The sequence below is a fragment of the Zootoca vivipara genome, chromosome 11 (assembly GCF_965207765.1).
Source record: "Zootoca vivipara chromosome 11, rZooViv2.hap1.1, whole genome shotgun sequence".
Taxonomy (NCBI): domain Eukaryota; kingdom Metazoa; phylum Chordata; class Lepidosauria; order Squamata; family Lacertidae; genus Zootoca; species Zootoca vivipara.
The window spans coordinates 10,946,350-10,973,053 of record NC_142594.1 but is presented as its reverse complement, the minus strand read 5'-3'; the positions used below and the strand labels follow the sequence as shown (position 1 = coordinate 10,973,053).

The 26,704-nt window shown below is 43.0% G+C and overlaps 1 protein-coding gene across 5 annotated transcripts in view; it reads right to left on the bottom strand.

The window, feature by feature from the left end:
* The window catches only part of ULK4 (unc-51 like kinase 4), a 169,178-nt gene that overhangs the window by 47,152 nt on the left and 95,322 nt on the right, over positions 1–26,704 (bottom strand). For all 5 annotated transcript variants that reach the window (XM_088653665.1, XM_035128823.3, XM_035128825.3 and 2 more), the window contains exons 33-35: positions 13,857–14,023; positions 12,819–12,917; positions 7,422–7,607 (exon numbers count right to left, since the gene is read on the bottom strand). In XM_088653665.1, coding sequence (XP_088509791.1) covers positions 7,422–7,607; positions 12,819–12,917; positions 13,857–14,023 — 452 coding nt within the window. The remainder of the gene's footprint in view (positions 1–7,421; positions 7,608–12,818; positions 12,918–13,856; positions 14,024–26,704) is intronic.

Genomic DNA, 26,704 nt, shown 5'->3' with positions numbered 1-26,704 from the left:
TTTGGCGAATTTTGACACAGCAAGCTCAAAAAGTTGCCCATCACTGCTTTAATGGTTCTGGTTTGCACATGTGATATGTAAATGAGGTCACTATATCTCTCTCTCACACACATGTTTATTCATAACTAAGTGACACTGATTTCACTGAAAAATGCTCTTGTTTTTATGTTTCCCATAGGCATCTAGTTGATCACTATGGAAAACAAGCTGTTCTTCATACCATATACAGTTTTGCCATGGGGCTAGCTAATTCTGACTCTTCTGGAAATCAAGTGGCAAAATGGAATGCATGCACACAGTTAATTAACATCTGGAATTCAAGGAAATAGATATTCAGCTTCTGTGGATAATGACAGTTAATTCGAAATCTAAGGCATACCCTCGAAATCATGAAAGCATTTTGCATGGGCAGTTTAAAACTACTGTGCAAATCTGAGGAACTGTGTAGGAAAGCTTTTAATAATGTATCAGGTTTATTTCATGGTGGACCAAAGGTTCTAATGAACACCAACAACACCCCTAATTTACAACCAATAATAAACTAGTGGAGATAGCAAAAGTAAAAGTCCAAGCACAGAATACATCAAAATATGAAAATAAAGAAAACAGATGCCTAAGGTCAATTGACTATATATTCTGGCAAGCTGTTCTAATCAAGAGGACTTCATATCCCAGAAAAAAAGCAGTATGAAATATGAAACTGTAATTCACAACTCATGCATAGACCAATACATCATCATCACTATACAAATTATGGTTGTTATACATTTATAATAGTATTCATATTAAAAATACATTTTAATAGTTTGTAAAGAAATGACAGCAGTGGGCATATATATAAATGATTAACTAGGTGATCCTTCACAATTCAAAATGTTTAGGTTTCATTCCTGAATATGTGAATTACAACATCATCTAAACCTAAAAAAGTCAATTACTGTGAAATACACTGAAAGCACAACCTCATTCCAAGTGCTATATTTAGACATCACTTGCAAACCTGAGGTTCAGATGAGCTGCCTTTTCAAAGCATGGATTCATCGTGTGTTGTTGGCTCTCTCTCTCTTTTTTACTGCTCCCTCCCTATGTAAGAATTTAATTCAAGGGGCTGGTTCACTTTTATAGGAATCCTCAAGAGTAATCAGTAAGTATGCACAACATGTTAAACACTCTTAAGATCACAAATCTAGATCTGCCATTCAACACAAACTCAATATACCCAGGATCTTCAAAGAATGCTTCATAATGGAATTCTGTTGTCAAACGCATCTCCTATCCCCAACCTAGCAAAACCAACAACAGAAACTAAGCACTGAGACCTAAATAAAATTACAAAAGACACTTTCCATTCCACCCCCCACCCCAGCTCCTGGTCCAGATATATTGAAAAGTTATTGCTAGTCTTCCGAGATTACAGTGAGTGGTGTTACCAGATCTCTTAGTGTGTCCTGTACAAACATGCATGTGATCTTACATGTGTATTAACAGAAAGTTGTAATTTGAGGAATTAGCAAACAACTGCTTGGGATCTTTACTGGACACAACTGTGTGCACACAGGCAGGATCACATGGGCTATGAATACATTGCTTACAATGTGGAACTTGTCACTGAGCAATAAGAACCAAATATGGTGGTGTTTGCTCAACAATGACCACACCATTGTTACAATTGCGATGTTTATTTACAAATGAATAATGGCACTTTGAAGTCAGGTCATGCCAACAAGGAACAACAATGGCTTTTGCAGCTTGAAATGCCACTGTATGAAACTCAGCCAGCTGTGTGGAAACAGTATATGTATTTGCTTAATGGACAATGGTGAAAATCTACCTTGGTGTCAATATGAGGAAAGACTTCTTTTACAGCATAGTTTCCTAGCCCACCGCCAGAATATAACCTTTAGAATGTGAATAGTTCCACTACTTTTTCAACAGAAACTGGCAACAGAAAAGTGTATCATATTATTACAGTGTGGCAAATGTAACGGTTTAAGGTTGCTAAGCAACTCTTTAGCAGTAAAGGCCTTGGTATCTATGATCTCTCAAGAGTCTCAAATTTCATTAAAACATGCTTGTAACTATTATAGAAAAACCTTGGGTGGAGTTTACATACAAATAAGGCTTCTTGACACTAGCAATGTGATTTTAAAAAACTGCTGTGGCATTAATACTATTAACAGTATTTGCAACAAAAGCATAGGGTTCACAACTTGTTTCTTATATCTATAAATGTACCTTACCCACTCGCTGGATCATCACCTTGTCGTGGTGAGTGGGCTTGCATGTTCCTATGACCCTTGTTAGCGAAGCTGTCGGGAATCTCTGTATATGGCGTTTATTGACCTGACTAAGGCTTTCAACACTGTAAATCGTAATGCCCTGTGGACTGTCCTTCTGAAAATTGGCTGCCCAGATAAATTTGTAAACATCATTCGACTCCTCCATGATAATATGACAGCAACAATCACAGATAACAATGGCTCTCAAAGTGAAACATTCACAGTGGGATCAGGTGTTAAACAGGGTTGTGTTATTGCCCCAACTCTATTCATTATTTTCATTGACATGATCCTACACTTTGTCGACGGGAAACTCCCCACCGGAGTAGAAATCATATATCGAACAGATGGAAATCTCTTCAATCTGAGCAGGCTGAAAGCAAAAAGTAAGGTCACCATAACTTCCGTCATAGAGCTTCAGTATGCTGATAACAACGTAGTGTACGCACGCTCAGAGGATGACCTCCAAGCCATCCTAAATATCTTTGCAGAAGCGTACGAAAAGCTTGGCCTATCACTCAACATCCAAAAAACCAAAGTGCTGCACCAACAAGTACGAAACAATCCCTCTGCAGCGCCACAAATCCAACTCAGTGGTGTAACATTGGAAAATGTTGATCCCTTCTCCTACCTAGGCAGTTACCTTTCTACAAGGGCCAACATTGATGCCAAAATCCAGCATTGCCTGATCTCTGCGAGTGCAGCTTTCTCCCGATTGAAGTGCAGAGTGTTTGAGGACCGGGACATTCGCAGGGAAACAAAAATGCTTGTTTACAAAGCTATTGTACTACCAACCTTACTATATGCTTGTGAAACATGGACCACTTATAAACACCATCTCCAACTCCTCGAAAGATTCCATCAATGGTGTCTCCGAAATTTTTTACACATCACTTGGGAAGACAAGCGAACTAATACCAGTGTACTGGAAGAAGCAAAGATCACCAGTGTTGAAGCAATGATTCTTCAACATCAACTTTGTTGGACTGGTCATATTGTGCGGATGCCTGATTATCGTCTTCCAAAGCAACTACTCTATTCTGAACTTAAAAATGGAAAGCATAATGCTGGTGGTCAACAAAAGAGGTTTAAAGACTCTCTCAAGGCAAGTCTAAAAAAAATGTAGTATAAACACTGACAACTGGGAAACCCTGGCCTGCGAGCGCTCCAGTTGGAGAACAGCCTTTATCAAAGGTGTCATGGGTTTTGAAGACACTCAATCTCAGGACGCAAGGGAGAAACGTGCTAAGAGGAAGGCACGCTTGGCAAATTCACACTGTGATCAACTCCCGCCCGGAAACCAATGTCCCCACTGTGGAAGGACGTGTGGATCCAGAATTGGCCTCCACAGTCACTTATGGATCCATTGTTAAAACCGTGTTTATGGAAGACAATCTTACTCAGATACGAGTGATCGCCAAAGAAGAAGAAAGAAGAAAATGTACCTTAGTCTTAAGCTAGCTTTTTATTTCTGAAGCAAGCTTTGGAAGAAAATAAACAGAACTTGGGAGGCCTGTGATCAATAAAGCAGATTCCAACTAAACATCAGGAAGAACTTTCTGACAGTAAGAGCTATTGGACAGTGGAACAGACTCCTATGAGAGGTGGTGGACTCTCCTTTCCTGGAAGTTTAAAAGCAGAGGCTGGATGGCCCATCTGTCATGTATAATCTAGTTGAAATTCCTGCATTGCAGGGTGTTGGACTAGATGACCCTTGGGGTGCCTTCCAACTCTACAATTCTATAATTCTATGATCCAATCCAATAAGATTCAATCTTGGCCTGACTGCACTGACTGCCAATTACAGTAGTTTCTGGGCCCAATTCAAAGTGCTGGTGTTGACCTATAAAGCCTTACACGGCTCAGTACCGCAATACCTTATGGACCGCCTCTCCTGATCTGTACCAACCTGGACCCTGCGCTTGTCACCCAAAAGGTTTGGAAGGTGGCAACACGAGAACGGGTTTTTTCTGTGGTGGCTCCCCATCTGTGGAATGCTCTCCCCAGAGTGGGTTGTCTGGCATCTTCATTACATATCTTTAGGCGCCTGGCAAAAACATTCCTCTTTATCCAGACCAATGTCCAGAGCAGAATTTTATAGGTTGTGGGTGTCATACTTGGGCTTTGTCCGTCTTTCAAATAAGGTTAGTGGTCTTGTGGCTGCCTTACTGGTAATTGGGTTAACCAAAAAAGTGTGGATTTGGTTGAGCAGCAGCCAATGGGTTTCTATTTACAGTGGTACCTCAACATCTGAATGCCTTGACTTCCGAAGGTTTCGACTTCCGAAGTAGGCAAACCTGGAAGTCTTTTAGCCACGCGCGCATTCTGCAGCTGTGCACGCGTTCTGTGCATGCGCAGAAGCGCAAAATGGCACTTCGCGCATGCGCAAAATGGACACTTTGACAACCGAAGGTTTTGACTTATGAAGAGCGCCGCGGAACGGATCGCCTTTGTAAGTAGAGGTACCACTGCAATTATTATTTTTCTGCCACTTTTGTATCTGGTTTAGTGGGATCGGGAGTGATTGGAATAGAAACAATTCTTCCTACAGCCCTTCAGTTGAATATAACATTCAGTGTAACTTTGCCATGTACATTCCATATGAATCTCTGAGTGGTGCAATACTTCAGGGGTTCCAGGCATTTACCCAGGGTTCCGTTTCCTTGGAATCAGGAGCTGTAGACACTATGGTGTCTCTCTGAGATATGCTTTATTTACACATATATACAACCTGAGCCTACAATGTAGTGGCTCACAGCATCAACACCCCAAAATGGGTCTTGCTTTTCCTATAGTCACAGCCTTGGATTCAAACAGAAATCAAGCATGTCTCTCCCTCTCAGGCTTCTTTCTACTGCAGTCTGCTTCTTCTAGCCCAGCTCTCCCGCACAACTAAACTTTGGCTTTTCCCCTTCTAACGACTAACCAGTTGAGGGAGGCATGTCCCACTTTTGTCTTCTGGCACAGAGCCACTTCCATTGTTACCCTCAGGACCTAAATTTAGGGGACCATTACCAAGAAGCTAGCCTGGCTACTTCAATCCTCCATTGGATTTTAACCCTTGCTGGATCCAGGAATTAGAAGGATTTCAAGCATACAGCCCAACACATGTCCCTACCCCCTGCCACAACTTACAACAATACTATTGTGTTGAAGAAAAGTCTCATGACACTTACAACAGGAAACCTTAACAGACTGTATTCACAAACTACTGGTATCCCATTTTACCCTCCCAGACAGCAATAGTAAAAATGATAATCCTACCAAAACTGCTGTATCTACTCTATAGTTGCACAGCTCCAGAGTATAAATGCCAGTCAATGAATTATGGTTCTTTCTCATGGGTTTTGCATCTGTTCTAATCACACACCCAACTGCAGTTCTCACAGACCATGCAGAAGCTGCTGTCTGTCTGTCTTCAATAAAACCAAGATGACAAATTCAGAAAGCAGATATCCCTATTAGGGCAGAATACTCTTCCTTGGTTGCTATTGTTGAGGAAGAGCTAATTACCTGAAAATACAGCTCAAGGTTCTTCCCATGAGACTTCAAGGTGAGAAGTATGATAAGCAGTGTGCATATCATGTGAACTGCCGTGTATTCCTGTTCAATCTATTTCCAAGAAACTAATTTGCCACTTAAGCGGGAGAAGTGTGAGAGGAATGAAAAGTCATTATATGCCAGCAAGTTTCCATTCACTAAAAAGTGATAGTGTGTTTTTGTTGATAATTAATGCATCTTATAACCACTCTACCATTAGTGCTTTTCTTTCTTGATGAGAACAATCAATAATCTGTAGTTCTGCTATGCAACAGAATTACTAAAAAGGCAGGAAACAAAGTGTTTCACACTGCAGAATAGAGAAATGTCTATGACCTACTCAAGAAAAAATAATTCTTCTCATGCTCATTTTTGCTATAGAAAGGCATATTCATGTTTTAAAAGCCAGTTTGTGACATGTCTTTCTCATGCAGACTAAAAGTTAAGGTGCAATTTAACCGATGAAACTTTTTCCTCATTTGTTGAATCTTGTTTAAATACATCTCCTGACTACCAGGTTTCTCCTCAAATAACTATGGTCCAGTGTACACATCCCAATGGTTGTTTTTGTGCAGCACTTTCCCCACACTCTTGCCACTGCACCATAGATGAAACAAGCCAGAGTCCAGGTTGTTGTATCCTCTGGGCTCATGGCTTCTTCCCCCAAATAAGCCAGGAATGCCAAGTCAAGAACATACCTTGGTGTTTGGAAGAAACATACCATTTAACATTGGACAACAGAATGTCAAACTCTGACTTGCTTCATCAATGGCACAGCAGTAGCAGTGGGAGAAGCATTGCAGGAACTTTTGGGCAGCTTGCATCAGTATGTTGATCATTCACATTAAACCATAGCTTATTCTAAATATAATATTATGCTTAAACCACATTTAAGTCATATTTTCAATCCTGACTCATTTGCATTGGATCCAATTGTTATAGGATTGTGATCTATGGCTTGTAATCCGCCTTGTGTATAGCAATACAAAAGGTGGTATACAAATTAAAAGTGAAAGGAAAAAATCAAATGAAAAGGTTTGTATTCACCATAGTTAAGGAGCCACGTCTTGTCTGAGATGTACAACAAGCAAATCATGGTTTGCTTTAGAGCAGCTTGTCAATGGTTTGTGAATCTAAACATAACAGCAAACCAAAGCACAAATTGTGGTGTGCAAACCTGTTTCAAACCATGGTTTCAGAACCTTAACCTATGATTTCTGGGCTCAGATTCAGATATTAAAACAAGCTAAGTTTTCATGTTGTGTCTGAATCTAACCGATTTCTAGTATTTGCTCCCAAAAGGGACCCACCAGAGCACAATTTTGTACAGTTTCAGAAGTTACATAAAGGTGATGTCGTCCACATAAGTATTTGAGAATCTACATTGGTTTTATGTTAAACTTGTTAACCAACTTGTACCTCTTAAATTACAAAGTAAGCCTTGGTATCAAATATTTATACTTGTATAAGCAGAAAAATCACCTACTAAAAATCTACATTTCAAAGAAATATTTACTTTATTTGTACCCTTTAGTTTGCAGACTAGGTAATGGGCATTAGACATACTTCATAAAAATTGTAGATGTGAAGTAGGTGACTTACCAGTCTTTTAATGATTCTCAGCAGAAGCTTCTGATCTTTCACTTCCTTTTTGAACTGTAGTACTTCAGCAAAACTGTCCATATTTTCCGGAGCCATACTATCCATGTTGGCCCCACCATAGAGTTGCACTAACAAAGACAAGCACTGTGATGCGTTCACATATATTTCATTGTCGTCACTTGGAAGCTAAAAATGAAAATAGTAAATGAAATGCAAACTTTGCTGAAGTCAGTATCCTTGGTTTCATATGAAGTAGCAGAATTCACTTTCTAGCTTAAAACAATTTCTGCTTACCCTAATTTTACTTTAATAAAGTGGCAATTATAATACAGTGTTTTAGGGCCCAATTATTTTACAAATATTTACTACTTGTTTCATAACATAGATATGGATACACATGAAATGCTTCCAGTTGCTTAATCACATACCCTGTCTACCCCTTTCCTTCTGAGTTGAACTTCTTTGATTAAATTATGTATCATCACGGGCATTAACCAAAGTTAAGGCTAAGGGTTCCTTCATAAACATAATCTGAAAACTTTGGTCACAATAGGATGATGTCCTTCCTCTGGACATGACGGGGGGTGGGTCTTGAAGCTTTGCCTCCTCATTCAGGGAAAGGTGTCGTCCTACCTTCCAGATCCAACTGGCAGAGGCAAACAACCCCTCTGTCCCATTATCTGCACTTACTAAACTTTTGAAACTGCATAGCAAACCAAACACACATGCATAATACAGGTAATGGCTGATTAATGTGTGTCCGAATGACATGATATCGTCCATGGTGAACCAGGAAGTGACCTGAAAACGTCATTAAACACATCACTAAAAGGGTGGAACACACTTATATTCCCTCCGCCAACATGTGCAGGGGGCAGGAATGGAACCGCCCGTGTGAGAAAACACACACACACACACACACACACACACACACACACACACACACACACACACTATGAGACCTGCTGCCAGCAGTAAAGGATGCTCACACCCAGCCCTCGTGAGATTTCATAGAAAGCAGCAGTCTCACTTGATCTAGTTTGTGTGAGACTTGCTGATGTGGCTGCTGCAGGAGAGCGCAACAGAACTAAGAAAAAAATGGCTGACCACTTTACAACGGTCACTCAGAGCTCTCCTTCTCTAACCCCACCAGGGACCAAAATACAAAGGGAAGAAACAGGAGACTAATTGCTTTCCTTGAATACCCTCCCTGCCCTCACCTCAAAGGAAATTCCAACTGTGGGAGAGGACAGGGCACACAGACAACGTTGAAACTTCTTTTAAGAGAAGGCACACAAGAAATGACAACACTCTCACAAAGTCTCAGTCTCACTAAGCTTTCCCCCCACCTTAGAGGCAAAAAGACCTACCTCAATGGAGGCAGGTAATATCTAGAGCAGGCATCCCCAAACTTCGGCCCTCCAGATGTTTTGGACTACAATTCCCATCTTCCCTGACCACTGGTCCTGTTAGCTAGGGATCATGGGAGTTGTAGTCCCAAAACATCTGGAGGGCCGCAGTTTGGGGATGCCTGATCTAGAGGGTAGGATGATTCCTCCCTCAGAAAGAGAAGACAAAGCTTCAAGACCTTGCTTGTCACATTCATACACAGAATGTCATCCTATGTTTAGACTGTTCTCCAACACAATCAAGTTAATGTTCTCTCACTCTCAGGGCACTTCCAGACAGGTCTTTTGTCCTTGTAAGGAAATTTGCCAATAGGTAAGCTTACAAGTTAACATGAGCCTAAGGAGGTTTCCTCTGAGTTCAATAGGATTCACTTTAGTGCAATCTTCTCCCTGTCCTCCCCTTCCCCCCATTGTGAGTTATTTGCGCTATGACACCACTTTATACTTTTGTTTTAAAGGCTTATTGCCGTGCTAAACCTTTGCTCCTTTCCACAACAAAATCCACAGGAATGCCAGCATCAACAGGGAGTGTGTTATAAAGAAGTGAATTCACTTTGACATATTGCCAGGGCACCTTACTACCGGTAGTACTATCACAAGAGAAAAGGGAAGAAAATAATAATAATTCCACAGAGCATGTGTGTACAGCATCTGAACAAAATAATATGGGAGCTATATTATTACAATAAAATAATTATAATTTCCCCTTATATACTGCACTGGAAATATATACTGTATAGAAAGGGCCCCACAGCATGGCCTGTAGTTACATTTTGAAATAACACCTTTGGAAATAAACAGGTTTGGGACTGATTGATGCCTGGAAACTTCATTGATTTCTATAACAAAAAAAGAGCAGAACGTACGTTGATATAAATACAGAATGAGAGAGAATTCTCCCCTCTGACTAAAACTGAAATTTAGTAATTGTCGTATGATCCTTTTGTTTTGGCCTCAGTTACACAGCATTCATGAATTGCAAACTCTTGCAAGAAAGGTGTATGACTACTTGAGCTGAAGCAGCAGTTTTTGCACGGATGGAGTTGCTAATGTATCTAATAGCCAGAGGGAAGTCTATTTCAGCACATTAATGAGGTTACGCACAAAGAGAGCTTATTAGAACAGATAGATGTTTGTTACATCAGAAATATGACAACAGAACAAACTGTAACAGATGGGCTGCTGGAAGTTATGAGAATGATCTTTCAACAAATATTAGGCAAAATGGAAAAGCAATTTTTCATCAGTATTATTAATTTTTTTTTTATTTCATCTCACTTATTAGAAGACACATAAGGTTGCACCCAACATTAGTCATACTTAGCATAGACACACTGAAATTAATTTAAATGGATATACTCTGAATAGAACTCATAAAGATTGAAATATATTTACAATATTGTTTATTGGCTTTCAAAGATCTCCTTCCTCTTAAAAAAAAACTTTATTAGCATCGCTTTCTCAAAAAATATTTCTGAAATTATGCAATGTTCATACAAATTTATATTGGAGACCTGCATCCAAAGATTTACTTGTTATGCCTCCATATTTATTTAAAAAACATTCAAATTTCATCCTTGATTTCTAATTGTCTTTCTGTATTCAAAACACCACAAATGCATTACCTATTTCCTTTTATTTTATTTTTATTGGTGTGAGTGCATGTGCGCATGCATGTTTTAATCTTGTAGCTTTCTATTCCTCTGCATTTTTCTCTTCCATGCAGCTCACGTACACGATGAAATATTTTGCAAACTTGCCTGTCCCAATCCAAATTGGGTGTAGAGATATTCGCCCATTGCTAGTTACAACCATTACCCAAGAGGAGAGGAGAGGAATGCTCCTAATTCCAACATTAGTGGCCAACATACTTCCCGTGACTCTCACTCCATAAACTGTGCTCTGATCCAGCTGCAACTGGTGGTATTTGTTTTGTAGGATTCCCTGCCTTGTGTGCATTTTGATTTGATCTGATCTGTGGTAAGAGTATGAATTAGAACACACATCTTCAACTGCACTGTAATGCTGTATTGTGTGGGGATATCTAAAGTGCAGTCAAACCAACAATTCCTGTTTTTCTAGATAGACATGTGATAGGCGCTGAAGCTCACAGAGTTTTCCTCCTCTCACTGTGCCCTGACAGGAGGAGGGCATTGCTATGTATTCTCCTACCTGCCCAGGCACACCATCCTATTCTTTCCATTTCTTTCTGCTCTGCCAGCAATGTGAGAACACCTGCTAAGTCTGAACTCTATGCCTAGACTACATCTTAAGCTAGACTTAAGTACCTGTATGTCTTTGTAACTGAATTACCATTTTAAGCCTGCCTGAACAAAGCTGCTGTATCTGTTACTCCTCAACAAATATATTCTAAGTAAAAGTTATTGCAAGACTGTTTGTGTGATTATTGTTTTAAGGGAAAGAAAAGGGGGAAATACCAGAAGAACCCAGTGTGCCTTAAAGACTAAAACAAGCCTAAGCTGCCCTTTTAAGCTGCTGAACTCACAAACATACTGTAAGGAAGGAGGGATAATATCTAGCAAATATATCTTCTCTTAGCATGTATTCATATCCCAACATATTAGATAGGGTTATATATATATAAATTACATGACAATGTAAATCAATTTACCACCTAACGCACCATTTGGTTACCTCAGCTCTTTGCCTCCTATTCTTATCCTTCTCTCACGGCTCTGTTTCTCAGTTCTCTGTCTAATGTATCTTGCTTTTTTCAGAGCCTTCTCAGCTAGAGCCTTGTTCACTGCCTCCTATCTCTTAATTCCATTTCATTTTTGAATTCCCAACTCTAAGCCACCACACTAAATACTCATTTCTGGCCATTAACTCTCCTGCTCAGTTTCTAGGTCAACTTCCCATTCAACTTCCCAGCCAACAGTTTTTCTTCTTGCACAACATCCCTGTTTTTGCTCCCATTTCCTGAATTGTATGCCATTCCAGGTGCTCCTAGACCTTGAGTGAGTTTTTTCACAACCAAATTTCCCTCACTTAATCAAAACTGACCTGGTATGAAATGTAATGTAATAGTTATCTATAAATAATAGATAAAAGTTACTTATAAATAATTGAAGAATGTAAACAGTTGTGAATAAAAAGAATGGTTCAAATTAGTTATCTGACATAAGCGGGTACTGCAGAACGAGTATGGAAAATTAATAGTCTTATTAAACTTCAAAGGATCATTTTAAAACAAGTTAAATCATCATTGTTTTACGTTATTTAAAGCTAAAGCTAACAAAACCTTTAAGTATGCAGGCACAAAATTTGCACTGAAATATTTACTAATAAATTTTTACCTCTGAGTTTATTATTTTGGTTAGTTTTTCCAGAAATGCACCAAGGACATTATTCTGTGCATTGTTTAAAGAAACTGAGTTTTGCTAAGCTTAAAATAAGATTTTTAGTTTTAATATTTAACATTTTAAAAAATAAACAAGTTAGTCTTGAAAGAAGATGTGCAACTTTGTGGTTGACACAAAGTTTATTTTTTAAGTACCCATATCCATGTCAAGGTTTCCATAGGTTTGCAGTGTCCCTGGGCTTGTGTTAACTATGGATAATGACTAAATGGTTGGAGGTGCAGACAGCAATCAATCCTTTACCTGAAGTAAAGATAAAACTACAGCATTGATACATCTATATTGATCCTGAGAATGAAAGTTACAAGCTCAGGAGAAGATATGGGTAAGGGGCAGTAAGGACATTCTTCTTAGTTAGGGCCAAGAGAATGGGAGCAAATGGATAATACAAGAAAAGAAGAATATACATTTGAGGAACATTTAAAGAGAACAACTTAATCTTGTTCCTCAGAATTGACAATTTTTTTAAAAGTGGGAATGTATTTTCTGGATTATTATTTTTTAATCATCCTGTAACCTGATCTAAACCTTTCACTTGGGGTTGGTGATGATCTAAATAAACTATAATTCATTCCAATCATTTTAACTAAAAATAATAAAGCTCTTACCAATGGAATAAGCAAGCTAATTAGATCCGTCAGGGGTTTGTTGATAAGCAGAAGGTCCTCAGCGGTTTGAGTGTCCCCTCCTGTGCCAGATTTCTGTGCCTTCATGAGAAAAAAGTATAATTAACCACAATATTAGAAATAACACAACAAAAATATCACTACCATAGTCATTTCAGGATCAAAGATTCCCTTGAAAAGCATTATTTTTTGAAAATAAATCTGTTTTTATTTGATTGGTATGTCCTTGAGTGAGTCAGCTTTAGAAAGGGAAGAGTTGTTTGAGTATACATCACAAGTCTACTCCACAGTAACTTGGAACAGGGTTTTCATTGGGGCAGCCCCATTTGTGGAACAGCCCCTAGGACCTCCACACACACTGTCCAGATTGCACCTCAGGGAGATCACTTTGGCATTGCAAACGCAGAGGTTTGACTTAACCACTGGAGGTACACTCCATTGTCTCTTGAGCCTGATGGATGTCAACAGTACTTATCTAGAAATGTACTATTTTTCTGTCTCTGACACATGCAAAATATATGAGGGTTCAAATAATCTTGGATAAAGGGACTGGTAAAAATCAAAGAACCCATTATGGGTACTTACCACTTAAGCCAGAAAAAACTTAAGCTTCAATTAACTCCCATGTAATTAAATAACCGTTGTCAGTGGAACTGTGTAGACCATGGGTAGGCAAACTAAGGTCCGGGGGCTGGATCTGGCCCAATCGCCTTCATTATCTGGCCCGCAGACGGTCTGGGAATCAGCGTGTTTTTACATGAGTAGAATGTGTGCTTTTATTTAAAACACATCTCTGGGTTATTTGTGGGGCATAGGAATTTGTTCATCCCCCCCCCAAAAAAAAGGTCTGAGGGACAGTGGACTGGCCCTCTGCTGAAAAGGTTTGCTGACCCCTGGTGTAGACATTCACTTATTAGACTAATTAATTCAAGTTAATTTGTATATACTGTGGGGAATTCAACAAGAACAATAGAAAATATACGCAATGCCCCTCAATCTACCAGAAAACAGATTATATACCTGTAGTGTCAGGCGGACAATATTTGCAGTGTAGATCAGCATATGATGCAAAATATCAAGCAAGGACAGAAGCAACATATTTGCTGTCTTGATATTGCTTTTATCATCTGCATCCAAGCAAAGAGCTGCAGTTTCTATTAGAAGATTACAGATGTGATGGACCAGACCTAAACAGACAAGCGTACAGAACGAATAAGCACAGTATTTGCAAAGAAAATAGGTATATAGAAGAAAAAGGATATTAACCAGAATAATGTATTTCCATATAATCAAGGATATTTACTATCCCATTTTCCTTTATATAAAACTCAGGCTTTAAGGTGGGGGCAGGGGAACAAGCAGCCTAGTATCAAATTGACAGTTGAGAGAGTGGATTCCAACTAGGAAGTCATTCACACAGGAGTGACGACAGTAGGGCAGGGAGACAGTAAAGGATCATATTCACCTATGCAATTGCGATTGTAACATAAAAAGACAAGAAAAGATGCATTGGTTTTTTCGTTTGTTTGTTTTTTTGGAATGCATGCACCTGAAGGAGTAGGGCAAGATACGATTATAGCTTTTTGAATTTTAAAAGACACTCTATTTTTTGATACACATGAACTACTAGTTTTCAGTGGCCTGGTAACAAATTTGATTCAATTTTTCAGATTGATATACAGCGGTGCCTTGCAAGACGAATTTAATTCGTCCCACAAGTCAATTTTTTGTGTGTGAAAAATTCATCTTGCGAGTCGCGGTTTCCCATAGGAATGCATTGAAATTCCTTTTTTGCCCATAGGAACGCATTAATTAAATTTCAATGCATTCCTATGGGAAACCGCGATTCACAAGACGAATTTTTTGCAAAACGAATTCGTCTTGCGAGTCACCATCAGATCGCAAGATGCATTCGTCTTGCGAAAAATTCGTCTTGCAGGGCATTCGTCTTGCGAGGTACCACTGTATTGATAGTAATATAAAAATACATAAGTTGCTGGCATATATATATATATATATCTGTAGATATACTCATAGATATGTTGACCACCCATTTGGCAAAATATGGAACTAAGAAAAAATGCTTAGTTGGAATCTTCTCTCTTGTAACTTGAAGCCATGGGTTCAGGTCCATCATCCGGAGCAGGAGAAAACAGGCTTACTCCTTCCTCTATGTGACAGCCCTTTAGATATTTGAAGATGGCTATCGTATCTCCTCTCAGTCTCCCCTCTTCCAGGCTAAACATATCCAACTCCCTCAACTGTTCCTCATAAGACTTGGTTTCCAGACCCTTTACTGTATAATCTTGGTCATTCCCCTCTACACACGTTCCAACTTGACAATATCCTTCCTAAATTGTGGCACTCAGAACTGGACACAGTATTCCAGGTGTGATCTGACCGAGTGGTACTACCGGTATTACTTCCCTTGATTGAGACACTAGCCTAGGCATAGGCAAACTCGGCCCTCCAGATGTTTTGGGACTACAACTCCCATCAACCCTAGCTAACAAGACCAGTGGTCAGGGATGATGGGAGTTGTAGTCCCAAAACATCTGGAGGGTCAAGTTTGCCTATGCCTGGACTAGCCTTCTGCTGATGCAGCTTAGAACAGAATTAGCTTTCTTTTGTTGCTGCATCACACCGTTGATTCATGTTAAGTTTGTGTTCTACTAAGACCCCAAGATCCTTTTCACATGTACTACTAGTTCCACTGAAATCAATGGACATGACTAACATGGTGCATTCATTTCAATGGGTCTACCTTGGGAAGAACTAATTTGGCTATGCTATCCTATGCCTTCTCAATTATCTGGAACCATTGCTGATGTAAAGTCCACATTCATTAAGCCAAGACCAACCACAGACTAAAAACCCCCTCTATTGGTCTATTCACTGTAATGAAACAGACATTTTGTGCTAGCATGAATGATATTAAAAAAACATGGGAAAATATGCTGTTAAATAACAGCATATTTTTAGTTGCAAATACACTAACCCTGTTAACCAGGCATCCCCAAACTGCGGCCCTCCAGATGGTTTGGCCTACAACTCCCATGATCCCTAGCTAGCAGGACCGGTGGTCGGGGAAGATGGGAATTGTAGTCCAAAACATCTGGAGGGCCGAAGTTTGGGGATGCCTGCTGTTAACTAGCTAAAAATTTGGAAAATAAATTTGTCATTTGTTCTTCTTTTTACAATAAACTTGCTCTATGTACACATCTTGAAAAAAGTTTAGGATCATAGTAAATATTAGAAATGGAATAATTGTTTATCCTTATGTTAGAAGCTCACTGTGATTAAACACAACATTTATAGGGAACCCAGTGGCTGCAGGTAGCATAATGAAGGTAAGTGAACTTTACACGATTACATGCGTTATGTCAACTTTAAGTTAGCAAAACTTTTTAGTAATAAAAATCAAGATGCCAGATGAGGAGGAGGCATTGCAAGACCATATGATTACTGAAAAATAAATCAGCATCACTCTGCTCCCTTGGGCTCACAGTGTGGAGTAATAACCCCAAGAAAGAATTATGCTGAAGAGCTTGAACATTTTTCTCTTTCTTAGACTGATTCCTTCAATCCAGCAATCCGAGAGTTAACTAGCTTACTGAATTTCCCGTAAGCAGATACTCCTGCAAACTTGTGACCTTCTAAAAGAAAACATAACACAAAAAACCATCTTCAGTTATGGACACAGCTGCAGTCAGTGTCTTCTGGCTGCTACAAGCATTAATTTTGGCTTGGCAAGGCCCACTACTGAATGCAAAGGCAAACCAGGGCTTCCCAGAACGACAAACAAGAGGAGGATTCCCCCCCTGCAAAGATGAGTTTTCCTGCCAACATGGGGCAACTGAGATATTTGACTCTAGCAAATGATTCAATATGTTGTCATTAGAAACCGAGGAAGCCTCAAAAACCAATCCTATCTTTATTTTACTGGACTGTGTGTAGAGCACCTGCTGAAGCATTAATAATAATTATCTGAGCTGGATGGCAACATTACGAATATAAAACTTCCAGCAGAGAATCCATTGTGAGAATCCATTGTGAGAATCAAAATAAAATAAAATCCATATGCACTTAGCCCTTTTATACTACCACCAGAAAACAGGTAAGGCCCCGAAGACAAACAGGTATTTTAGCAAGTGACTTATGAATCACTTACACACACACACACACACTCCGTATTCAAAATGCAAGATGCATATGCGTACATATAAGGGAATAAAGATAAAGTTTGGTATCCAGAAGGCAAACTATTAACATTTGAAACATAAGCAAGGGGATCCCAAGTCATTAAATCAGCACATACTAATTTCACTAAGTATTTTTCAGGCAAATTCAGCCTGCTCTTAGTTACTAGGTTTCACAAGTACAGTGGTGCCTCGACTTACGAATTTAATCCGTTCCGAAGGCACCTTCGTAGGTCAAAAAATTCGTAAGTCGAAAAGCGCCATTGGAAACGCGATTTCCCATAGGAATGCATAGGAATGCATTGGAAAATTCGTAAGTTGAAGCAAACCCATCTAAAAATTCGTAAGTCGAAAAAACCCTATCTAAAACCGCTGCAGTTTCCATTCAGATGTTGAGAAATTTGTAAGTGTGTGGCCATTTGCCCCATTTCTAAGTCGAAAAATTTGGTTGTCGAGTCGTTCGTAAGTCGAGGTACCACTGTATTACCGTGCATTCTTTTTAAAGGTGTAATATATAATCAGAATCTCACTACAAACAGAGCTAAGTGCTCGCAGGAAAAACCCATTAAAGACTCGCTGAGTACATAAATTCAGACAAAGCACTGCAAAATGATTCATTAATTTATTAAAAACTCTACTGATATGTTTCAGTATTTTACCATACTCATTTCATAAAGTAGTTAAATAAGAAACATTACTTGAAGCCATTGTGCACTCGCAGGACATTCATAATCCATTCTTAAACATTTCTGTTATATAAATTTTATTATTTCCACAATGGGCCCATTTTTTATTCTTTTACATATTTGACATCCCCCTAGTTAAATCAAAATCTCAACGTTTAAATAAGACTTTTTGATTTCATTCTCTTTGTAGACTGTTTCTGTTAGCATTTAGAGTATGCAGCACAAATAACAGACTGCACATAGATATATTTAGGTGATGTCACCACTGCCTACAAAAAGAAACTGCAAAAACATAATTACATATCTGCACTATTCAAAACCTGTCATCAGTCAGTTTCTTTCTATAAAGCGAACATTCAGTAAGCCGAGGTAAACAATCCAGCAGAAAGTGGTGCCTATCAAATAGAAATCTGCAAATATAGACAGATGACCCTTTGCACTATGGTTTGCTCCCTATGCAAGGCCACTACAATTATGCTCTCTCACCACATCAAGTTGCGGTACGCGATCCTGCTTGTCACTCTTGCTATGGCAGGAGTGATGAGAGGAGCTTAGACTTCAGCTCAGAGTTGGGCAGGTGGGGATCATCCTCTACAGTTGTGCTGAGCTTCAAAGGATGCAACACAACTTCAGGGAAGATCCCAGCCCCGCTCTGCAGCTCAAAGCTGGAGAAAAGGTCTTTGGTTTGCTGCTTTGCTTCGCAGCTGAGAAACTGAATGTTTCAGGGGTGCCAAGTTGAATAAAATATCGGAGGGCCCAGATAAGCCCCGCCTCGCAAAATCGATCACAAGATGCGGTGTATGCACGCCATTTGAATGGCAATGTCCATCAACTTTGGGGGACCCCAGCTCCCTCAAATATTTAATGGGGGCCCCCGAAGGGATCTCAGCCCCTAGGAGTTGGCTCCTATGCAGTGCTTCAGCAATACAAAGTCTAAATAACTTGATTTTGCCCAGCTTTGGCATTAATACAAAAATTTTCTTACATTGAATTTGAGATACATATTTGTGCAAGTAGGCACGCAAATTGCAAGACACAGATGCTTATGGTTTTATGATACTGTTGCTGTTTTTTCAGTGCCGGTGATTTTCAGAAGCAGACATGTCCCTTTTGGCATGCTATAATGATTTTGCCTGCTACTTTTAGTGGGCTTGGAATCATTTTTATGTTTTCCTCTGGCAAAACAATATAACTCATGCAATGAAATAGGTCGACAATTATACTGGAGCAAAAAGATGATGATGAAGAAGAATCAGACCTTCATAACTTGCCTAATTAATGTATAGAATCTATTAAACTGCTGGTTATTTATTTATTTAGAGATTTTGATGCTGCCCTTCACACACAAAAATGCTCAGATAGTGATTTATAAAACACTGCCACCTGATGGCTACCACTTTAAAACAACTTTACACCGATTCTTGTAGTATGCCTTGAGGTCTCATCCTGTGATTGAACATGGCTGTTTTCCATCATGCACTTACTTCCACTTCAGAACTCTTAGTCTGATCTTACAACACCTTTTTTTAATTCAATTTTTAATGGGATATCTTCATTTGTATGATGGTTAAATATTTTTTTCCTCCACCCTTTTGTAATTAAAGTACTGTAATGAAAATATATTTAGAATCCGCCTCCGACCTACAAATTTAGTTGCTGAAATTCATCTACCGAGAATGAAAAGGAAAGGCCTGTACCAAGATCTTCAACCTAATATTTCAGTTACTAGTGAAATATGAAAATAATTAAAACCTAGTAAAGCTTACTGAGGAATTTTATGATGCAGCATATTTTATCTTTTAATTGCCTGTTTTCTGCTGTAGTATGCAAATTAGCAGTGCCTGCAAATCAGCACTAGGGACTTGTAGGACTTGTAGTGAACTGTTCAAAGCAGATAGGTTGTACTTAAGGAGGCCAATAGAGATAATGGCAATATTTATGAACCGTCACGTGGCTTGAATCGTTCAAAGGTGGGAAATGTAATGCTTGTCAGGTACACTTGCTTCTTCAGTAAAGCATGCTTTACAATGGTGCTACAAAGCATGCTACAAATTTGGGCTTCTTGGAATGTACCCCTCCTTTCCCAGTGTTTGTCTAATTGGAACAGCGTACAAATGGAAAAGAGGTTCTGCGAGTATTAAAGACTAACATTAAATAGAGAAATGGTATATTTCTAGTTCTAATCCTTTTTCCGCATCTTATTTATTTTAATACGTTTTTGTCCTGTCCTTCCCCCAACAAACTGGGGGGGGGGGGCTATTTGATTCTCTCCATGTCCATTTTATCCTTGGAACAATCATGTCAGATATGTTAGGCTGCATTCACTGATGGGCGGAAGAGCCAAAGTCTGCTACATCTACTAGGGAGCTCACTCACTCAGCCAATGCCTACAGAAATCAGCTGGTGGGTGGTAAAAGCTGAAGTCTGAAGTGTTTCCTAGTTTGTCCCAGCCTGGTCCCTAGCATGCATTTGTTGTTGTTTAGTCGTTTAGTCGTGTCCGACTCTTCGTGACCCCATGGACCATAGCACGCCTAGGATGCATAACTTACCCCTATTCCCACAGGGCCAGGAGGCGTTTGGAAGAGCTTGTTTTTGCTTTCATTTAACTGTGGTTTGTTATAGGTAATTTTCATTCAATTATCTTTAAACCATGGTTTATCAAGTTGGTCTGTTTAAAGTAACCATAGGTAGTGTTACCCATAGTTCCTCGTTTGCTCTGCAGATGGGAGTCCATTTATAAGTTTTCTAATCTGCACCTTTTGCAAAATTACATAGATACATTTAATTATTATTCATAATTGCTGGTACTCCATTTACCACTTTATCAATAGGGTCTTTTGTGCATGATGGAGTTGCTACTCCAAAATGATGTACTAGCTTTCATTATATTTTGGAGGGAGAATAATTAGATTGGGATAGAAGTGTTGGAGTTTCATATTACTCTTCCATTATATATGAACATTTTACTATTAGTGTAGTAAATCCAGCCATACTTGATTGAAATCTTGTGTTGCAATCTAATTCAATGGAAAAAATAATAATAAATTTCAGTAGGTGGTTGTGAAGCTTCATGAATTCCTATCTCCTTCAGTGCAACTAATGCATGGCAACTCAGAAATCCCACTGTATTCAATAGGACTTACTCCTAGGTAAGCATATACAAGATTGCAGGCTTGGGTGTTTGGTCACTGGACTTGTGCAGACCCATGCTCCCCCCCCCCCCCAGTTTCAACTTTGGTGCTGGAGAGAAAAGCAGGCATGGTCCCCGGAGTTAGGCTCACTTTGGAGAGCTCAGTGAAACTCTGGCGATAACCTCTGTCTTTCTTCATCCCCTCCAGCTACCTCCTGTCTTCCTTTGCGGGTTAGTGAATGCTTCTCTCTGTGAGGGAGCCCTCCCAGACCCGCTGAAAGAGGCAGTTATTAAACCGCTTTTTAAAAACCATCTTTAGATGCGGCCAATATGGCCAACTATCGCCCAGTCTCAAATCTTCCATTCTTGGGCAAGGTGACTGAGCGAGTGGTTGCTGAACAACTCCAGGCATGCCTCCCAGTCGGGATTCAGGCCTCATCATGGGACTGAAACTGCCTTGGTCGCACTGGATGATGATCTCCGACGGGCTAGGGACAAAGGTGAGAGCTCTTTCCTAGTTCTGCTGGATCTCTCAGCGGCTTTTGACACTGTGAGGGACAGGGGATATCGCGAAGTCCCTCCCCTCCTGAGTTCAAGCCAATCCCCGAGCACAGGGGGAAGCAGAGAGAGTTCCGATTCCAGTGGGGAAGCAGGAAGTCGTGTCCGAGGCTCAGGCAAGGTAGAGGAGCCAGGGTCCCAGGTGGGACAGGAAGGGGCGAATAAGGGCGGGAGACCCATCCCCCCAACTCCGGAATTACGCAGAAAGAGGAGGGGAAAGAGGATGGGTCTGCCAAAGCTTTTGTGTTGGAGAAAGACGCGCCAAAAGCCATTAGGAGGTTCTGAAACCGACTGACCACATCACTCCGTGTAAATAGCAATGACTTAAGCACTGTAAATACGCAGCACCAATAAAAGAATAAAATGCAGAGCTGCGTAGCGTCGTTACTCTGAAGTAGTCCGCTCCGGCCACAGCGACAGCAACCTCCTAATCCTTTTTGGGCTACTTTGGAGTTGCCGGGATGAGCGTGTCAGAGGCGGAGAGATGGCGGCAGATCGCGGAGCAAGCCCAGCAAGAACTGCAGCAGCTGTCGCTGCAGGCGCAGGGGGAATTGAAAGCAGCTAAAGAAGAGACTAAGAAGGTCCAGGACGACCGGCTACAACTTGCGGAACAGGTGAGAGCGCTACAGGAAAGAGAGCAGGAATTAAGGGCGGTGGCGGTAGACCTCCAAAACAAGCTGGATGCAGAGAAAAACAAGGCGGGAGGGGCACCCCAAGTCCAAGTGCTGCCAGGAAGGAGAGCCGGGACGCTAGTAAGCAAGTTTAATGGAGACCCGAAGGAATATCAGGGCTTTGAGACTGAGATTGTGTATGCTCTTGAGCTGCACCACGATGAGTTCCCTGATGATGAGCACAGGGTAGCGTTTATTGTGGAGCACCTTACCGGGGCAGCCAGGGAGTGGCTAAGACCGTTAATTGCAACAAAGAATCCTTGCATGAAGAATGTCAAACTATTTCTAGAAGGTTTGAAAACGATGTATTCGTCCGATAGTCATATGGACCAGACTAAGGAGGAACTTCACAATTTACGCCAAGGAAATATGACAGTTCGCGCGTATTGGGCGAAATTCACCATGCTGGTGCACAGATTGGGGTGGGAACTAGAGTCACCCCCAATGCAAGCGGCGTTCTACTTGGGGTTGCATGAGGAGGTGAAGGATGAGCTCTCGAGAGGTCCAAAGCCCAGTAATATGGATCAGCTGAGCAAAGCGGCTCTGGCGGTGGGGGTGAGACAGGAATCCCGGTGGAGCGACAAGCAAGCAACGCGCGCAAAGCGGGCTTGGTTCCCACGGTCGCAGGAGAAGCCACCCCCCCAACAACCCTTTCAAGCCACGCATGGGGCCAGTCAGGACCAGGAACCCATGCAGATTGATAGCGCGCGCGCGCGGGCTTTTCAAACCCCAGCGGCGCCAAGACGCAAGGAGGGAAGGGGTGGGAATTGCTTTCTCTGCAACTCCCCCCAGCATCTCGTCAGAGACTGCCCACATCGCAGGGAGTGGCAAGGAAAGGCGGGAACGGTTGTGCCCTCCCCCACTGACGCAGCACCACAGCAGGGAAACGGGAAAGCCTGGCTGCAGGAGACAAGGGGCAGCAGCCAGGCACAGTCAGCAGACAACAGCCCCAGCCCACCCACCCGCACAGAGAGGAGCAGAGCCAGCCCACCCCTCCCAGAGCAGGAGTGGTTCTAGAAGTGACGCTCACGCTCCCAAATGGCTATCCCCTGACAGTCCTCGCCTTAATTGACAGTGGGGCGTCAGCGAACTTCTTCTCGAGGAACTTTGCAGAAGAGCACCAGATCCAGCTTCTGCAGCTGGATTTTCCTCTGCACGTGGCGACCATTGACGGCAGAGAGCTGCTGGGAGGGGCCATCACTCATCAACCCCCCCCAATGAAAATGACGGTGGGAAGGCACTCAGAGACACTGGCATTCAACGTCACCACCATCTCAGACCCCCCCATCGTCTTGGGCATGAGCTGGCTGGCGCGCCACGACCCCTCCATCAGTTGGCACCAGAGATGCATCACTTTTGGATCGGACTTTTGCCTGGAACATTGCATGCAGCACCAACCAGGGGAGGGGCCTCCGATAGCCACGGTGGCCACCATGCACGTCAAAGGGGGTGAGGCGATACCCAAGCCGTACTGGGACCTGCAGGAGGTCTTCAGCGAAGCGGAGTCCGACCACCTACCCCCACACAGGCCTTTTGACTGCCAGATCAACCTGGTGCCAGGGGCAACTATACCCCCAGCCAAGCTGTACGCCATGTCAGACCAGGAACTGGAGGATCTGCGCGCTTTCATCGACAAGAACCTCAAGCGGGGGTTCATCAGAGAAAGCAAGGCAGCAGGGGGCAGCCCGGTCTTCTGGGTGGATAAGAAAGACACGCAACAGCGCCGTCTGGTGGTGGATTTTAGACGACTGAATTCAGTGACAGAGCCAGTGGCTTTCCCCATGCCCAGAGTGGATGATCTCCTGACAGCGGCACGCAGGGGCAAGATTTTCACCAAGCTAGACCTGAGGGGGGCGTACAACTTGATCAGGATCCGGGAAGGCGATGAATGGAAAACCACGATGTTCACGCCTCTGGGCTCTTTTGAATATCTGGTGATGCCCTTCGGGTTGCAAGGGGGCTCAGCATGCTTCCAGGCCTTCATGCACCACGTCCTGGGGTCCCTCCTCTTCAGGAAATGCTTGGTCTTCCTGGATGACATCCTTATTTACTCCAATGACCCAGTGCAGCATGTGAAAGATGTCAGGGAGGTGTTGCAGCGCCTGAAGGAGAACCACCTGTATGTGAAGCTGGAGAAGTGCAAGTTTCACACCAAGGAGGTGGACTTCCTGGGCTACAAGCTGTCAGACAAGGGGCTGGCGATGGACAAGGACAAGGTGCAGGCCATCCTGGACTGGCACAGCCCCAGGACGCGCAAAGATGCCCAACGCCTACTAGGCTTCGCCAACTTCTACAGGAAGTTCATCAAGAACTTCTCTCGCGTTACGGCTCCCATCACTGACTGCCTGAGAGGCAAGCAGAAGTTCAGGTGGACACCAGAGGCGCAAGCAGCGTTCGAAAGCCTCAAGAGGGTGTTCGCCTCAGACCAGAACCTGTTCCACGTGGTTCAGGACGCGCCCCTACGCGTGGAGACAGATGCTTCTGATAAAGCTGTGGGCGCCATTTTGTTGCAACTGGACGCCAACAGAGAGTGGAGACCCTGTGCCTTCTTCTCCAGGAAGTTGACCCAGCCAGAGCGAAACTACACGGTGTTTGATCGGGAACTTCTTGCGATCCACGCTGCGTTCCAGCACTGGAGACACTTCCTGGTGGGCGCCAAGCACCCCATCCAAGTGTGCACGGACCACAAAAACCTGGAGTTCTGGAGAACTGCCAGGGTGCTCAACCAGCGGCAGATACGGTGGGCAGAGTTCTTCTCGAACTTCAACTTCTCCATACACTACATCCCGGGAGAGCAGAATGTCAGGGCGGATGCCCTCTCCCGCAAGCCAGAGTACATGGAGGAGGAGGCGCCACCGGCACCCAGGCACATTTTCCCCCCGTCAGCATGGTCCTGCGGAGCAGCAGTGGTGAGCGAGGCAGAACTCACAGCACTGACGGCAGCGGATGAATTTGCCAACCGCATCTTCAGAGAACTGAGAGGGGGGGGAGCAGGCAAAAGACTTTGCAGAACGCAGGGGGCTGCTTTTCTACAAAGGTGCACTGTACCTGCCCACCACCCAGCTTAGACGTACGGTCCTCAAGCAGATGCACGACAACCCAACGGCGGGTCATTTTGGGAGGGACAAAACCACTCACCTAGTCATGAGACACTTCTGGTGGCCAGGGGTGAGGGAAGATGTTCGAGACTATGTAAGGGGCTGTGACACCTGCCAGCGGGCAAAGGTGGTCAGAGCAGCGCCACCGGGATTGCTGGAGCCCTTAGCCACGCCACACAGGCCGTGGGAAGTGGTGTCCATGGACTTCATCACAGATCTGCCTTCTTCCAGGGGCAAGACCGCAGTGTTGGTGGTGGTGGACCTCATGTCCAAAATGTGCCACTTTATACCGTGTGCCAGGGCGGTCTCTGCAGAAGAGACAGCCAAACTGTTTGTGGATCACGTATTCAGACTGCATGGATTACCCTTAAGGGTTATTTCGGATCGTGGCCGCCAATTTGTTTCCAGGTTCTGGCGGCGGCTCATGAACCTCCTGCAGGTGGAGGTCAGCTTGTCGACGGCTAGACACCCGCAGACCAATGGACAGGCGGAGAGGGTCAACGCCATTCTGCAGCAGTACCTGAGATGTTACGTCAGCCAGAGGCAAACGGACTGGGTGGATCGCCTGCCACTGGCAGAATTTGCCTACAACAATGCGGTGCACGTCTCCACAGGGGTGTCGCCCTTTAAGGCCAATTACGGGCGTGACCTCAGATCTTTCCCAGAGAGGGAGGGGGAGGAGGAGGAGGAAGGCCCACAGGCTGAGGATTGGGCAGAGGAACTGGAGACGGTGCACCAGCAGCTCAGAGAACACTTGGAGAGAGCCAAGGAAGCGTACAAGAGGGGGGCAGATCGCCACAGGCGACCGGGGGAGGTCATTAGGGTGGGGGACAAAGTTTGGTTGTCCTCGGAGGGCCTTCCCATCAGAGGGCGATGCAAAAAGCTGGCGCCCAGAAGGTTGGGCCCCTTCACGGTCACGCAACAGGTCAACCCGGTGGCATACAGGCTGGCACTGCCAGAGGACATGAGGGTGCACCCAGTGTTTCATAGATCGCTGCTGTCGCCGTACAGGGAAAGCAGCAGGCTCCGAGACAGCGAACAAACCCCTGAGGGAGGGGGGGAGAGGGAAGGCAGGGAGCAACTCAATGAGGCCACAGCCATCCTGGATTCAAGGTGGGGGCTGGGGGGACTGGAGTACCTCATGGCATGGGAGGATGCTCCACCGTCCCAGAATGAATGGGTCCCAGCCACTCAGATACAGGAGGAATTCCTGGTAGAAGAATTTCACGCCCTCTTTCCCCATAGACCCAAGCCCTGGCACATGGAAAGGGAGGGGGAGGAAGCACGGGAGAGCAGTTCACCATGGCGCTGGGAAGCGGAGTTTGAGGAACCAGAGGATGAGGTATGGGTGTCACCGAGATCCACCCAGTCAGAGGAAGGAGCAGATTGGCAGAACATTTTTACCCCCACCAGCTCTGACGCCACAGACTTTTTGGGATTCCCGTCCTCCCAGGCGGAAGGGGGGGGCTTGCAGGACTGGGGGGAGGTGTTCACACCAACGGGCTCGGAAAGCACTGAGTTCTTAG